Raw genomic sequence first — 15,321 nt, forward strand, 5'->3', positions numbered from 1 at the left:
CTGCTTTTACCAGACGGCAAACAGAGGCGGATAAGAAAGGAAGCCATTGGTGCTCAGACAGCATGAACATGTATGCTGGAAGAAAACCTTGGTACTCTTGAAGGCGGAGAAATGTACCACAGAAATGTATATTCGTTTCCTTGCCTCCTCTCTGTCTTCTAATAGCATGAAAATCTCCCTGATCGAAAAAGCAAAACGTAAAGAGCGCATGCCTTTATTGTACACTTAACTTTAATGATCCAGGCGTTTAGGAAATTAACCCCATTGACTGTAAAAATGTAAAACTGATTTCCAGTCTGGTTTTGCTTGTTTTGGTGAATTCCTATTCTACTTTCTATTCCAAAAAATGATTTTGGAACAATGTTATGTTGAATCCATGAGGCATCCCTATTAAAAAATGGTAATTAAAAAATTACCATCATCACCACCAAGGCATTTGCTCTGGCTGTTTTTGTGAGGTCACGTTTGAGTGGGACAATCAGATGCCACCATATTGATGCATCTAGAGTAATAATGGCTGGAGCAGATATAATGAAATGACTTTCAAAATGTATTACTTCTAATGGGAAACCAGACAGTGGCATGTCCAGACTCTTTTGACTGGAGTGGCCCAAGTGGGGAACTGACTTATGCAGGGGTGGTATGAAGTACGAGCCCACACACACACACAGATCATAGTTTATGATAATGGGGTGGCACCTAGGGTGGCAAATCAGATTCCAGGAGTAACATGTGCAACCCCAGGCCCTCCCTGGACACGCCTATGACAGATCTGAGAAAAAAAAGTGTGTACAGAGTTGCTGTACATTCACAGCTTCAATGAGTAGGGGGAGAAATCCTATGTTAGTGATATGACTACTTTGCACCTTCGTAGAGAGACATCAACACAGGCAAACAGGTGATGTTAATTTGGAGCGAACATCAACATTTAGTAAACATTTAGCACCAACCTCATTGTTGTGCAAAGGTTGTAAGACTTACTTCAGAGTACAGGAGCACACAGAAAGCCAAGGGACCACTGGTGTAGTTTAGGTTTGGTCCAAGGTGTGGTGAATTCATAGAACTGTTATACAGTTATTATTGCTGGTTTCTTGTGCTTTGGGCCACTCTGTCAGTGCAGGTTGTTTGGAATTTTGGAGACCCTTAAATCCTGCTGCCTGTGTTCACTTTACTTTGTTACAAATTCCCAAAGTATGGTGAGCTTTCATTTTTACGGTTATATAATATTTTTAAGAAAGGTGAGGAAGCGAGGGTTTAATACCAGACGCAAATTACTGTATTTAAGGATTGTAATGAGATCGTGTACTTTTTCACGCATGTTCAGATTAATAAAATACTGGTATAGTGAGGTATATCATTATGAACTCTCAATGGTTTAGCAGGGTCCGGGACTGGACCATGTCAGGAGAGGAAGGGGAGAGGGGGGGGGGCAGGGATACCCTCCAGAACTGGGGTAGGAAGCATACCCTGGCTAAAGTCAGATCCATCTCCATCCCAGAGGCATGGACAAGGAAGTTGGGGGTTGGGTAGTCCCTGAAATCGCTCAAGTGCCTTGAATGTTAATGTGGGTACCATTCTCTGCCACACAATGCCTCCCAGTATTTGTTCTGCCTAGAGTCCATTTTTGTCTTATTCAGGACAGTAACTCCTAGAATGCACCTGGGTGCAAATTAGAAACCCAGACTAGAAACAGGGGAATGAAATCGAGAACAAAAATAGCATGGACTTTGTTTTTTCTTGACGGAGATGAAACACCCTACACCCGATATACGAACTCCAGACAGTTCCCAGGGGAATGGTGGGGCAACAAACAGAGCGTTAGAAAATCCTCCTGAAATCGAATTGGAAACAAGCGAGAGGGGGAGAAGTGTAGGAGGGTGGAGAAAAGCAGAAGGAGTATAGTTAGAAGAGATAGAAAGAGAGAGTGTAGTTCTATTAGGAGGCACAAGCGTGTCTAGAGAACTGTGTGTAAGAGTAGTGAAGAGACTGGGTGGAGCAGAGAAGAGTGTGGAGATTGGAGAGGGGTGTAGAGAGTGGAGAGGGGTGAGGAGGTGAGTAAAGAGTGTAAATATTGAGCAACCAAAGGGGAGAGTGAGGTGAGGAAGAAGACCGGAGGGTGTGAGAGAAGGCAAAGGAGAAAGAGGTTTTAGTGTGAGTAGCGTGGAGGTTGAGGCAGAAGGAGTAGTGAGATAAGGGAAAAGAAAGGGAGCATGTGTGCTTGAGAAGAAACCAGGGCTTCTGTTACCAGCACAAGAAAATCGTCATTCCCACTGAAGTCATCTTGGTAGTATTTGATCAGGGCCCACTAGAAGGACCCCAGAGGGACCCAGATTTTAAATGTAAGGCTTTGGCCTTTCTGTCCACACCTGTACGCAGCTTTTAGATAGTAAGGGTTACTGAGCACTTGTCGTCAAACCTGGGGATAGGGAAGCCTGGGTTACGGATGTGGGAGCCCACAGGGTGCAAGATAAAGTCATTTTTACCAAATTCGAAATAAAACCCCTTTTACTGCGTTTCAGAGTCTGGGAGTTATTGATGCCATCCGTGACAATGGACAGATTGTTTCTTCCCTCATTTCCTTACTGCAAACATCTGTTTTAATGTTAATTTAAAAACAACGAAAAATGACTGGCGAGCCATCGGCAAAATTAACTATGTCTTTACTTCCAAATGGTTTAATTGGTGGTGATGACGGAAATCAGAACAAAGCTCTTCTTCCACCTGCATGGTTTTTAGGGCCAAAGCAGAGTTATTCTTGGACCCTCAAGCCTATCCTTCCGTTTTATCTTCTGGTCTCCTCCTTACAAATCACATTTACATATATTTCTTATTTCTATTATATTACATAATGACAGAAGAGAATAGGTCACCTTGGAGATTCCGATAGTGTTCCCCAACAACATCTTCAAGCATGGGTCTTTAATTCGAGTACCTTGGCTCGGGAAATCCAATGCAGGATACACAGCACAACAAATACTACATTTCCACTAAAACAAAGGGGGGGTCATTACGAGTTGGGCGGTAAGGGTTAACGGTCACCAGTAATGATGCCGGTGCCAGTAAACCCTTACCGCCCTATTCCGAGGTGCCTTAGCAGGTCCCAGCAGGAACGGCTGGTCTGACCAGCCGTTCTCTGCGGGTCCCGTTAAGGGACCTGTGAGCTAATAACGGGCCTGCAATTTGCGGGCCCTTTATTAGTGCCTTCCCCATTCCCATTGAGCCCAATGGGGGCTCAAATGGGAATGGGGAATGGTCAACTGAATGGGGACTTACCGAGTACCAAATAGGTCGGAATGTCCTGGTAAGTCCCCATTCAGCCAGACCGGATCCAGACCCCAGTTTGGAGGCAGCCATGGCGCTGATAGCGCCATGGCTGCCTCCAAACTCGTAATGACCCCCAAAGCCTTTAAAAAAACAAGCCACCATGAAACAAATGATAAACCATCACCACAATAAAAGGAAAAGAGCTGTTCATTTCATCCTAACTAATTTATCAGTCTAAAAAACATAACTCAACAACTTCATTGATCTTGTACAAAAGGATACTATGAATTCTATTATGGGCTGCAATCAAAATGAATTATTAGCCCTCCACCATTCACACTTCTGAATAGACCATCGCACTCATACAAACCCATGCATGTGGAGACCCGAGAAAGTTAATTGGCTACATGAGACCACCACTCCCACATTCCCAAGGTGGTTGTCTTTACCTCTGTTTGTAGCTGCCTCCAAAGCCACTGGTAACTGCATGACGTAGTCGACCCTCTGCGTGTATCGGACCTTCCTGGACTGGCAACACTGAGTGCGTTCTTCTACTAGAAAACGGAAGACATCGCTAGGGTTCTCCGTGCCAAAGCCAATGCTGTTTCTCTAATGGGTGCATAGAACAAAATGAGGCTCAGACATTTTGCAATGTTATGTATGGGTTATGTAGGAAGCTATTATTGGATACAATGGTTTCATAATGATGTAGCCTCCTTCAATGACGTGACTTCATGACAAAGGAATCTAGCATTTATTTACTTTGACTGCCCGCCTCTCCAGTGGTGTGGAGAGGGAAGGATGGTGACATCAGAGGGAGGTGTAGAAGGACGGCAGGAACTAGGTATTTCTTTTTCGCTCAGGTTTTCTTATGCACACCTCATTCACCCCATGTACTGCCGGTTTATGGGGACAGCGCAAGGTGTGGAAAAGCGACACTGTGAGGGTAATATACACCATACAATTGTAGAGGAACACCTATAATGTTCATTTCACCTCAGTGTTATATAAGTCATCACAGCATATGGAGCTTCGCTCATGTTGTCTGATGGATGCCATTTTGAACCCATTAGTGAAATATATTGCTGTTGCTGATAGTTACCCATCTTCAATTCTATAAGACGCCTATAACCCCTGTTGGTTTACTTGTAAAGCTCCTATTCTAATTACTACCATAGCGCTAACAAAGAACATGCAAAAATCACAAAGCATTTAACTATTATCAGTTCTATCAATTATACTCAACTCTCAAAGCCCAAATGGGTGCCATTTTGGCTTTTTAGCTACTGATCTACTGCAGTGGATCCGCTACAGAAGTGTATGCACAAATCGGTAAAGCGGTACCAGAGGGGACGTAATCCCTACCAACTGCAACTGAAGAAGATCTTGTGCCATATCTGGAAGGTCCCCCCACCACCTCAAGAAATCAGCAGAATGGCCTTCCACTGTCCCCACAAATTAAATCGCTTTTATAGCCCCTCATTTGAACTTGGTTTGTATTGTCTTTTCACAAAGTACATTTTAATTGTATTTAAAATATTTAGAAGACTGCACCTAACTCAGAAAAGGTAACTGGATGTTCTTCAAAAGGAGGTATCAAAAGTTACATATATAAGAAAATAAATGAATAAAATGTGAGGCTTCAAAAGTTACATATAGGAAAAATAAATAAAGTGTCAATCATCGTGGTCCTTAATCCGGACCAGATCATGAGATTAGAATAGGCAAACTACAGACAGGACAAATCAAAATAGAAAAGTATTTTTAAAAATGTATTTGCTTTACCATATTTTCTTTAGAACTATGAACAGTAATCTACGCAGCTAACAACCCAATAAATGCATACACAAGTCCCAAAGCGCTGGCTAGCATAAAAGTCAAATTAAATGTTCTAGACATTTCTCAGCAAGGACATATTAATTAGCCAATAATGCTGGCCAGGGGATAATGGCCAACCTCCTGTGTTAAAAAAAACATGGGAGGGCAGAGAGGAACCACTGGGTACAGCCCCCTCACCACAAGTGCCATTGCCTTTAGCGCCCATGCGCTATGGATTTTCTTTTTAGGAAACTGGGGCAGTGACCTAACCCTTTCCCGAATAAAAAAGTGCATAGAATAAACAGTTTATGTGGAAATGAAATGTCCTTTTTCCTACTTCAATTGAGGTAGTCAAGGCTGAAAAGAAGCAGCGTGGCGGGACTGAGGTTAATGTGGTGGCAATGCAGGTACATTACAATCTATTTAAATATGGCCATGATGGGAAAGGGAGCAGTGATGGTGTAAATCAGCGGGGAGGGAATAGCAGAGGCAGTGGTGGCATGGATTGGATTTAAGAGGTCAGCCACCATCTTGGAAAGCAGACTTACATGGAGAGGTAAAGCCAGAATTTCTAGTTTGCCGACTAGCTCATTTCCAATTCACTATTCTGTGTCTTCCTAGTCATAGATATTTTTCACATCAGGAAATATAATCTCTTGCCTGCTCTTCCATCTCCCTATGGCTCTTGCAATGGGAGCAGATATTACTTTTAACACTATTCATATTTCAGTATAAAGGTCGCAAATCTGTTACTCTTCACAAAGTGAATGTCTGTAACTATGTGCACGAGAGAAAGGACTACTGCTCTGCAGGAGTGCAAGGGTGAACCACCTACCTAGTCCCCACACTACCATAAACCAACAATGACCCCAACAATAAAGGTGAAAAAGGCACAGTCAAGAGATACATCGATTTTGCCTTTTGTGGTAACATGGTCCGAGCGCAGGCTATATACCCTTAAGACGTGGTCCGAGTGCAGGCTATATACCCTTAAGACATCTGAGAAGCTGATGACAGTAGCAACCCAACAGCAATAATACAACAGTCCAAAATAAAGGAATGTCCAATCAAGGAACTATGAATATATATACTTTAATTTAACACACCAACATGCAATGATAAAGGTCTATTACAACACTACCAAAAACCAACCCTCGTAGAAAGATCACAGAATATACAGAATGTACAGGATGCAAATACTCTGGGTAATGTAGCAGAGGTGAAATACAATAAATCACAATGTCACCAAAAAGGATATGTCTTACTCTAAAAGGTGCCAATTGTTGGCTTGGCAGTCACTATGGTCTGAGCTTGGGCATCTCGACAGTACCGTGCTCAGTTCTTGGCGGTTGGACCGGTTCGAACCACGCTTTGGGATGCAGTCGTTGCAGGTTGAACCAGATTCAAATACGGCGAGTCATGCTGGTTCAAGCAGAGCGCCGTTTTGAGTCGGTATAAAGCACTTGCTTAATGCACTTCGAAGGCAGCGTTGGAGCGATGCAGTTCGGAAGGCTCACCAAGGTTGGTTTAAAGGTCGAGTTGGTAACCGCTGGTTCAGGTTAATTAGTTACATGAGGCTTCCAACAGTTCTAGTCGAGATCCAGGTGGTTCAAAATTGGGACCTGGATGGTCTGGCACGACGTTCAAAGAGGTGGAGGTCCGATATCTTCCGCTGTAGCAAGCTGGTTGTTCGAGCAGAATAGGAGATATGCTCTGGCTGGTACCATGCGGCATGAGATGGTTCAATGAATGCAGCAACAGTAGTTCAAAGAAGGTTTGAAGATATGCTAAAAGCAGCACTGCAGTGCCTGGCAGTTCGAAGGTGTTTGAACACTGTCAATTCTGGTTTGAGGATTGATCGAAGGTGTAAAGTGCAGGAAACCAGCTGCTTTTCGCCTTCTGGAGCTGTGATTCCCAAACCATGGGCTCAGAGATATGACTGGTCTGTATTCGCTTCACTTCACTTCCAACTAGGGGAGGGGTTGCAATACCTGATTCAGGGACTCTCGGACAAGAGGAGCCCTTTTCCTCTTCACTCCCACACATGGAGGCCAGCTGGTACCTGGCTGCACGAGTCCTTCACCTCCAGTGAGGAGACTGGGTACGAGTGCAGCTGTCAGAGAGTGCAGCCCTTGATCCACAAAAGAAGTCACCTCAAATGTTCCTTTGGGATGGGAATCGAGCAGACAGTCTCTCTGCCTTGGAACAGCTGTTTTCACTGTGGAAGCGGGCTTTGGAGAGAATTGCTCTCCAAACAGGGTCCAAAATTAATTCTTCTCGAGTTGTAGGCCCAAAAAGAATTTTAAAAAAGAGTAGGTGACCCCTTCTTTATAAAGCAAGAGGCCAAAGGGAATAGGGTAAAAGCAAGTCTGCTTTAAGTGGTCCAATCTCTGATAAGGTAACAATTGACATTTGCCTTCTTGCATCACACCCAAAGTGCTTTGTTGTGGAGGAAACAGGAAGGCAAAAGAAGCACACAGAAAACCAAGATGGAGGACCCCTCCCTCCATGCCATTCGGCTCTGTCTGACTGGCTAATCCTGCCAACTTCAAAGTTTCTTTAGTATGCAACACACTGGTGTAAGGCTGGACCTTTTTTAAGTTTTGAAGCTTGAAGCTTGAAGCTTTTTTCCTAGGACTCACCTGCTGGGAGCTTCCAGAAATATAGAATGGCGTTACCCAACCTCACAAATTATCAGAGAGGTTATAGCTCACCCCTGCCTATTGTTCTCATGGCTGCAGCAGAAACAGGCAGTCTATAGCGAATCCACATGGCCCGTCCATGTCTGGCCCGGGTTTACAGTGTTGGCATGTGTATGCTGTAAATCAAATCTGGATTTAATAATTATGTGAACTATCAGCGTTCATACTAAAACCTAGGTATGGCTTATATGTCAAGATTACCCTGCCAACGGGTGGCAGTTTATCATAATTATTATAGATTTCAATCAGATGCGCACATTTAAATTCAATCTTTGCCTGCAGTGACTTTACTGTCACATCAGCTGTCAAACAGGGCTCCTGTGACCTCTGAACCTTCTCTGTGCCACTGGAATTCAGGAGCTTCAGAACTGCAGACGGATGCAGCAGGGGCACGCGTTGCAATGCTTTTGGCATGGAGCTTTCTGAAAGGGTGGTCTGCTTAGCAGATGGATTTATCTGCATCATTTTATTATTTTATTATTTAATACATCTAAAAAGACTAAGGCTTCTACATTCTTAGGAGATGGCAATTCTTCACAGGTTATTGGTTCCTAACGTTAGGATACTTCGTCTGACTCCCAACACCAAGAGTGATATTTCAGCTCCATTTCAGATGAACAAGGTCTTTATCGCTTTGTGGGTTTAATTGGAGGCGAAGAGACCAAGGCATATAATGTAATACTCAGCTGCAAAGCCAAATCCTTCCTTGATGCTTTATCTCGGGGTGCTACGTATTACACATCAAAATACATAAAGAATACAATACATATAAAAAGAGGGAGGAACCTACTTTGTGATGAAGGCTCATAGGCTCAGTCTCCCTTTTTGATCGTAAATCTAATCTAGTCTTACTGGGCTACTCTTATAATTATGTACTGCCGTCTAAGGTTGCCACCCTTTGAACAATGCTGTATTTCAGTTTTCCTATAAAGGCAGCAGTTCCTTCTGATCTAACCGAAGAAGTAGGAGGATACAGCAACAGATGAACCAGAACTGTTTGGGTGAAACCGACTAAAGTTCAAACCCTTTCAAGAACTACCTTTCTCTTCTAAGTGCATTGCAGCTCCTCCCATTTCAGAACTCAAAATCATAAGGTTACTCCGTTTCAGTTTCTCTTTATCAGCTTCTCAAAAATTCATGCAGCAAACGTCCTCTGCAGAGTCACGTAGCCGGCTGATTTAGAGCAAGACTAAAAAACAAACATGAATCCAATTTTTACTGAGTGGATCAGATTCCACGCTGAAAAGCAATATGTACAAAGATATGCAGGCACATACTGAAGTTTGACAAATATATGAGTTTTTATTAGCGTTTCTCCCTTTTGATGATACCTCTGGATTACAGTTAAATGGCTTTACACTATGGCCCTCATTCCAAGTTTGGCAGTAGTTCCTCGGAATTACCGCTGAACTACCGCCAAACGGAATTACCATTAAAGCCACTTGGTCCCGCAGACTTACCGTGGGATTACAAGTGGTGGTGTGCGGAGAAAAATCACAATTTCTTTAAATCCGTATGACTTTATGGGGATTTAGGCAGAATTAGCACCAGCGGTAATTCTGTTTTTTTCAGAGCTAAGGTGGAGGATTTACCCTCAGCAAAACATCGAGTTTGGCGGGGCGGGAAAATTCCATTACAGATACTTTTTTAATACTACACCACACTTGGAATGAGGCCTTATATGTTTCATGTTAAAAATATGGTGCAATGTTAATAAAATTATGTTTTCACTTCCACCTTTCTTTATATTATCTATATGTATAAAGTGAAAATGTGTGGATTTGTGGCTTCACGTTTGTTCCCTATACAATTCCACACAGTTTCACCAATCTGTACCAAATTTTGCACAGTCACCTGTTGGGACCCTCCGGACATTACTGGCTACATGACATCTGGACACCCCACCCCTTTCATCAGATTTCAGCAAAAGTGAAAATGTGGGTTTGTGGCTTCGCGTATGTTCCCTATACAATTCCACACCTTTTAACCAATCTGCACCAAATTTTGCACAATCACCTGTTAGAACCCTCCGGGCATTACTGGCTACATGACATATGGGCACCCCACACCTTTCCCAGGAGTTCAGCAAAAGTCATAATTTGTTTGTGGGGTAGTGGCTTGGCGAAGCATTGGTCCTTATATAATTACACAACGTTTCACCAATCTGCACCAAATTTTGCACAGTTACCTGTACCTATGAGGGAATGAAAGCCCGGGCAACACCGGGTATATCAGCTAGTCATATATACTATACTATATTCTACCGTTTTATGCAAAAACCTATGAAGGCACCAAACACCCTTTTTTACTGAGGACATGCTCCATACACTCTCAAACTCCTATTGCACTAAAAAACTCTGAATCCAGCCTGCTTTTAAATGGTATATATGTGTGTATATTGGGGTTTTATTAGAGTGCAAACGAAGATAGGGAGAAGAGACGCCCTGAACAAAAGAGGGTAACGATACAATACGATAGCAGGGAAGTCGAAAGGTCAGGGCAGGAGAAGATAGGGGGTCTGTCCCCTATACTCTCAATACTTACCTCTACCAAATTCACTAGGTGCATAAGGAACTCGTGTGCATCTTGCTGCCTTTTCGAAGAAAACTCTGGGTGTCCCATACTCACTAGGCTCTTGAACATACGTAATGCAATGCCTCGTGGCAAAGGCTAGAACGAATAAAAGAAACAGATGAGCTGTATAAGATCAACCATAAACATACATTCTATGAAAAAACTACCATATTGCATGATGCATCTAGACTATTACCAACCTCAGAAGGGGAAAAAACTGTTTTCTTAGCATACGTTTAGAGATTTTAGAAGGACCAGCAGGTTGCACACATTGGCTTCAGTATAGCACCCTAGCACCCACATCCCATATACCAGTATTAACATGACATTAAAACAACACATTCTCTGGTCTATACTTTGGATGTGGGTTCTATAGCCCCAAAATACATAGGGGGAGATTTCTACTTGCTTTTTCACTTGTATTAATTATTTCAGGATGTTGCTGTTCTATGCCAGTTCATTTGTCACATTGCACCAACCAACTATAATGGACAATTGAGACCAATAACAAACTGAGGCAGGTGTACCAAACCAATGATATTTAACAACATGAGGTGCCACCACTTTCCCGCGTTTTAAGAACACCAGAAGCCAAATAATCTATTATTTTAAAAACTTTATTTAGAAAACAGGCAGACATGCTGTAAATCACAATGCACAGATTCTGGAAGTGTCCTGAGGGACCCACACATCGATATTGATAATACACACCAATATATTCGCTGTCACCTTAAGAGTCTGAAAAGTACATTTTGGCTTGAGTAAACCACCCATACAGAGTGCACCTCAATGCGGGTCAACATCTTGTTGTGTGGGTGTTAAGTGGTTTACGAACCGGCCACAAATGTCATTTGGACGACATGCCCTCTTCCCTTCATAAGTGTAGGTGAGCTCTTTAAGCCATTCCGTGCATGTAGATGCAGTTTTAGATTTCCAATAATTCAATATACATTTCTTCAATGTTAAAAAACCTTTTCACAATCATTGAGACCTTTCCAATATCACCCAAAAGGTACTTATGAGGGCTTAGTGTCAGGGGTATATCCAGGATTTCATGCAGCAGCTCCGCAAGACCCATGGACAATGCCAGAACATATGAAATGAGTTTGCCCCGCCTGCCACATTTTGGACATTCGTCACTTACATCCGATGTGAACCTGGCAAGCTTAGCCGGAGTATAATACAGCTGATTTAACATCTTAAATTGTATAAGCCGGAATCTCACATTCATCTAGACCTCCTTAGTCCGGAGACAGTATTGATGCCATTAGGTGTCCTGTATTTCCATGGCCAGATCCCGCTACCACTTCGCCCGAGCCACCTTCTTGGGGGTTTGGTTACCCTGAACCAGCTTATACAGCCAGGATATGAGCCTCCTGGCGTCACTGCCAGCTACTATCATGGCGATACAATTGTGAGTTTCAGGTTCCTGCGGGAACGATGGCCACCTATGCCTGACTGCTAGCCTCATTTGATAATATTGTAAAATCTTTATGCAACTATTCCCCAGTTGGGCAACAAACTCTTCCACCGTCACAAACTATCCACCCGGGTATACAGCACCCAAAACCAACTGCATCCCAAGAGGCCGGCATGTCTGAATCGTGTGTAGGGTGAAGCTCGGGGAAGTTCCACACGGGGACCACTCCACTATATAGGGCAGTCATTTCTAGTCTGCGGAGCAATCGAGACCACACATTCACCGTCGAGCAAACTGGGTCGAAGGGGCATGAGTCAACATATCAGTCCATGAAAAGGACCGACTTGAGGTCAGTGGGCATGGCACCGTATTTTTACAGAGCCCGGTGCACGGGCCCCATGTCAGTGGAGTAACAGTGACCAGCGAACTGCGCCAGTGCAACAATATAACTCGAAGTAGGGCGCGGCCAACCCCACTTGTTCATAGGGCTCTGTCATTCGCTCCCAGCTCACCCGGGCCACCCCCGCTCCCACACAAAGTTCACCGCCAGGGACCGTTGCTTGGTAAAGAACCTGCGCCGGCGCCATATTGGAATACTGCTGAAATAATACAATAATTCAGGGACCACAATAATTTTTAATATGGACAATCACCCGTTCATGGACAGGGGGAGCTGGTCCACAGCTGTATCTTGGTGGCAAGGAGGCCCAAGTAATCCTGATCATTGTCAGCCTACAGTGAATGGTGCTCTCTGGAAACCAGTATGCCAAGGTATTTAAACCTGAGCGGGACCCACCGGAACCTCTTTAGGTGAGCAGGGTGCAGTGCCCCGTCTGTAAGCGTCAACAGTTCTGACTTGGCACTGTTTATTTTGTAACCCAAGTAGTATGTTTATTTAGTGACTTCCACCATTACAGGGCAAAGATTATGGGTCTCATACGTGCAATAAAGCAATAAAGTATCATCCGCCTAGAGTGAGATTATCTGGGGCGGCCCAGATATACGGATACCCCTATGCCCACGTTGCGTTCTTACCAATCGTGCAAGAGGTTCTATCATGAGGGCAAACCAAAGTGGGGACCCGGGGCAACCCCCGCCTAGTTTAAAGGTCCGTGATAGCACACCATTGGTGCAGACCCTAGCAGCCGGACCCGAATACAACAACCGTACAGTGTTGATAAAGTACCCTCCAAACTGGAATTGCTGCAACACACTAAAGAGGAATTTGCATGAAACTGAGTCAAAAGCTTTTTCCGCATCCAAGTAATGCGGCAACTGCACTGGCGTGCGGGTTTATTTGCGAGATTATCCAAAAGAGCCTCCTAAGATTTAACACTGTTGATCTGTTGGGGATGAATCCTGATTGATCTGGATGCACTAGCAGCAACATATAGGGGAGAAGCCAGGTAGCCATTAGTTTTGCGAACACTTTTGTATCTGTATTAATCAAGGACAGAGGCCCATATGAGGCCAACTCATGCAGAGATTTGCTCGGCTTTAGGAGCACAGTAATTATCACTTCAGCAAGGGACAGCTCGAGCTGGCATAGCCCTGGTGACTTCTCCCACAATTTTAGCAGCTGCAGTGCCATAGTCAGTTGAAACTCCTTGTATAGCTCAATCCCTAGGCCATCAGAGCCCGGGGCCTTCCCAGATGCCAGTGGCAATCACAGCAACCACTTCCTCCACTGATACTGGCTGATCCAATGTCAAACGCGCCTCCCCCGGTAGACTCGGAAGAGTTATAGCCCCATATATCCAACTCTGCGTCTATACACCCATCAGCATTAGCATATAGGGTCACGTAATCGTGTAGTAATTTCCCATTAATGTCTTCATCAGAGGTCAGCATGTCCCCAGTTCGGCCCCCTATCCCAGAAATTGGCTGTACCCCCCCCCTCGCCTCTCACCACCCACACCAGGAACCTGCCAGGCCTGTCTGCTTCCCCATACCTCCGTGCAAGAACAGGCTTTGCCATGTACTGAACCTCTTTATCTACCAGCTCCTGGAACTTGAGCATATTGCCCTTAATCACCACCAGCAATGCCCCATCTTGGGAGTCCTAAAATTCGTTCTCCAGTTGCCGTAATTGCAGCTCAACTTCTCGTAGTTCCCATCATACCCCAATGGACACAGATAATAATTGCCACGCACCCACACATTGAATGCCTCCCAGTCCATTGAGTAGACAATGTTCTTGGATGAATCTTACATTTACGTACTCTCAACACCCACTCAGAGGAGAGCAACCAAATGTCTATTCTGGACATTGTATCATGGACCGAAGAGTAATAGGTAAACTCCTTTGCGGCAGAGTAACTATTCCTCCACACGTCCACCAGTGGTAAATGAGATATAATCTGTCCCATCATTTGCGCTGCGCCATCAAGGCCACGCAGGGCAGTCAATCAGTCCTTTACAATATCAAGAATAGTGTTGAAATCGCCCGACCCCATATTATGGGGACATTAGGTGCTCTCCAGAGAATGTCAGAAAGTTGACCATAAAAGGGCGGGTCGTCCCCATTTGGGCCGTAGGTGTTAACTAATACCATCCTGGTCCCAGCAATCCTCCCGCATATTATCACATATCTCCCCGCAGGGTCGATGCAGTCTCGTCAACCTGAAATGACAGGGACCCGTGTACCAGAGTGAGCGCCCTCATGCTGGGACAACTAATTGGTATAAAACCGTTGCTGCCCCCATTTCGGCATGAACCCTCTATGTAAAGACCCCAACGCATGCGTTTCCTGTAGCATGACTATCTTGGAGTGGTGTCGCTCAAGATACGCCAGTATCCTCCTAGCTTTAGCAGGGTTATTGAGCCCCCTAGCATTCCAAGTAATTAGGGAATAATGTCACTCATGTACGTGTATGCAGTCTATGTACTGCCCAAGGGAACATTGGCTTCTTCGGCAGGACCATAATCCAAGACCCTTTCCAGTGACCAGCATGTCTGTCAAATGTTTGTACTTGCCCCCCAACTTCCCATCCACCACCGTCTCCCCCATCACCACATTATAAAAACTGATTCAGTCCTCCCCTCTCCCCAATCTCCTCCTCGCAGACCACTTCTAAGCACCCAACCCCTAACCCAGCCTGAGAAATATCACCTGCCCCATCCTCCACCCCCCCATTCCCTACCCACAACATCACCCCCAACTCGATGATGCTCTCCATAACATCAATGTAAACCTCCAAGCTTGCTGTGCGAACAGCAACATCTCAGAGGACGGTCTTGTGGCCCGGCGTAGTCGCACCTGTGTTTCCTTGTGCTAATTGATGTCTCCATGGTCTAGGATTGCCTATAGTCCGTATCCATCTCACTCTCCAGTGCCAGCTGACGCAGTCTCTGCCATAGGATTACGACCTGGACTGTCTTGGCGCTCCCGCAGAGGCAGTGGGATCGATGCCTTTATGTAGGCTATAGCATCAGCCAGGGTTTCGAAAAGTGTGCCATTCCCTAGTGTTGCATCTGCTCCCCTGTTTTGTATCCACAGCTTGGCAGGAAGCATGAGGGCGTATGGGATCTGTCGAGCTCAGA

At 44.6% G+C, this 15,321-nt stretch overlaps 1 protein-coding gene across 2 annotated transcripts in view; it reads right to left on the reverse strand.

Annotated features, from left to right (window-relative positions):
* Nucleotides 1-15,321, reverse strand: part of USP13 (ubiquitin specific peptidase 13) — a 748,772-nt gene that overhangs the window by 186,823 nt on the left and 546,628 nt on the right. For both annotated transcript variants that reach the window (XM_069618675.1, XM_069618676.1), the window contains exons 11-12: nt 10,329-10,454; nt 3,714-3,873 (exon numbers count right to left, since the gene is read on the reverse strand). In XM_069618675.1, coding sequence (XP_069474776.1) covers nt 3,714-3,873; nt 10,329-10,454 — 286 coding nt within the window. The remainder of the gene's footprint in view (nt 1-3,713; nt 3,874-10,328; nt 10,455-15,321) is intronic.

The sequence above is a fragment of the Ambystoma mexicanum genome, chromosome 10 (assembly GCF_040938575.1).
Source record: "Ambystoma mexicanum isolate Mex_15411 chromosome 10, UKY_AmexF1_1, whole genome shotgun sequence".
Taxonomy (NCBI): Eukaryota; Metazoa; Chordata; class Amphibia; order Caudata; family Ambystomatidae; genus Ambystoma; species Ambystoma mexicanum.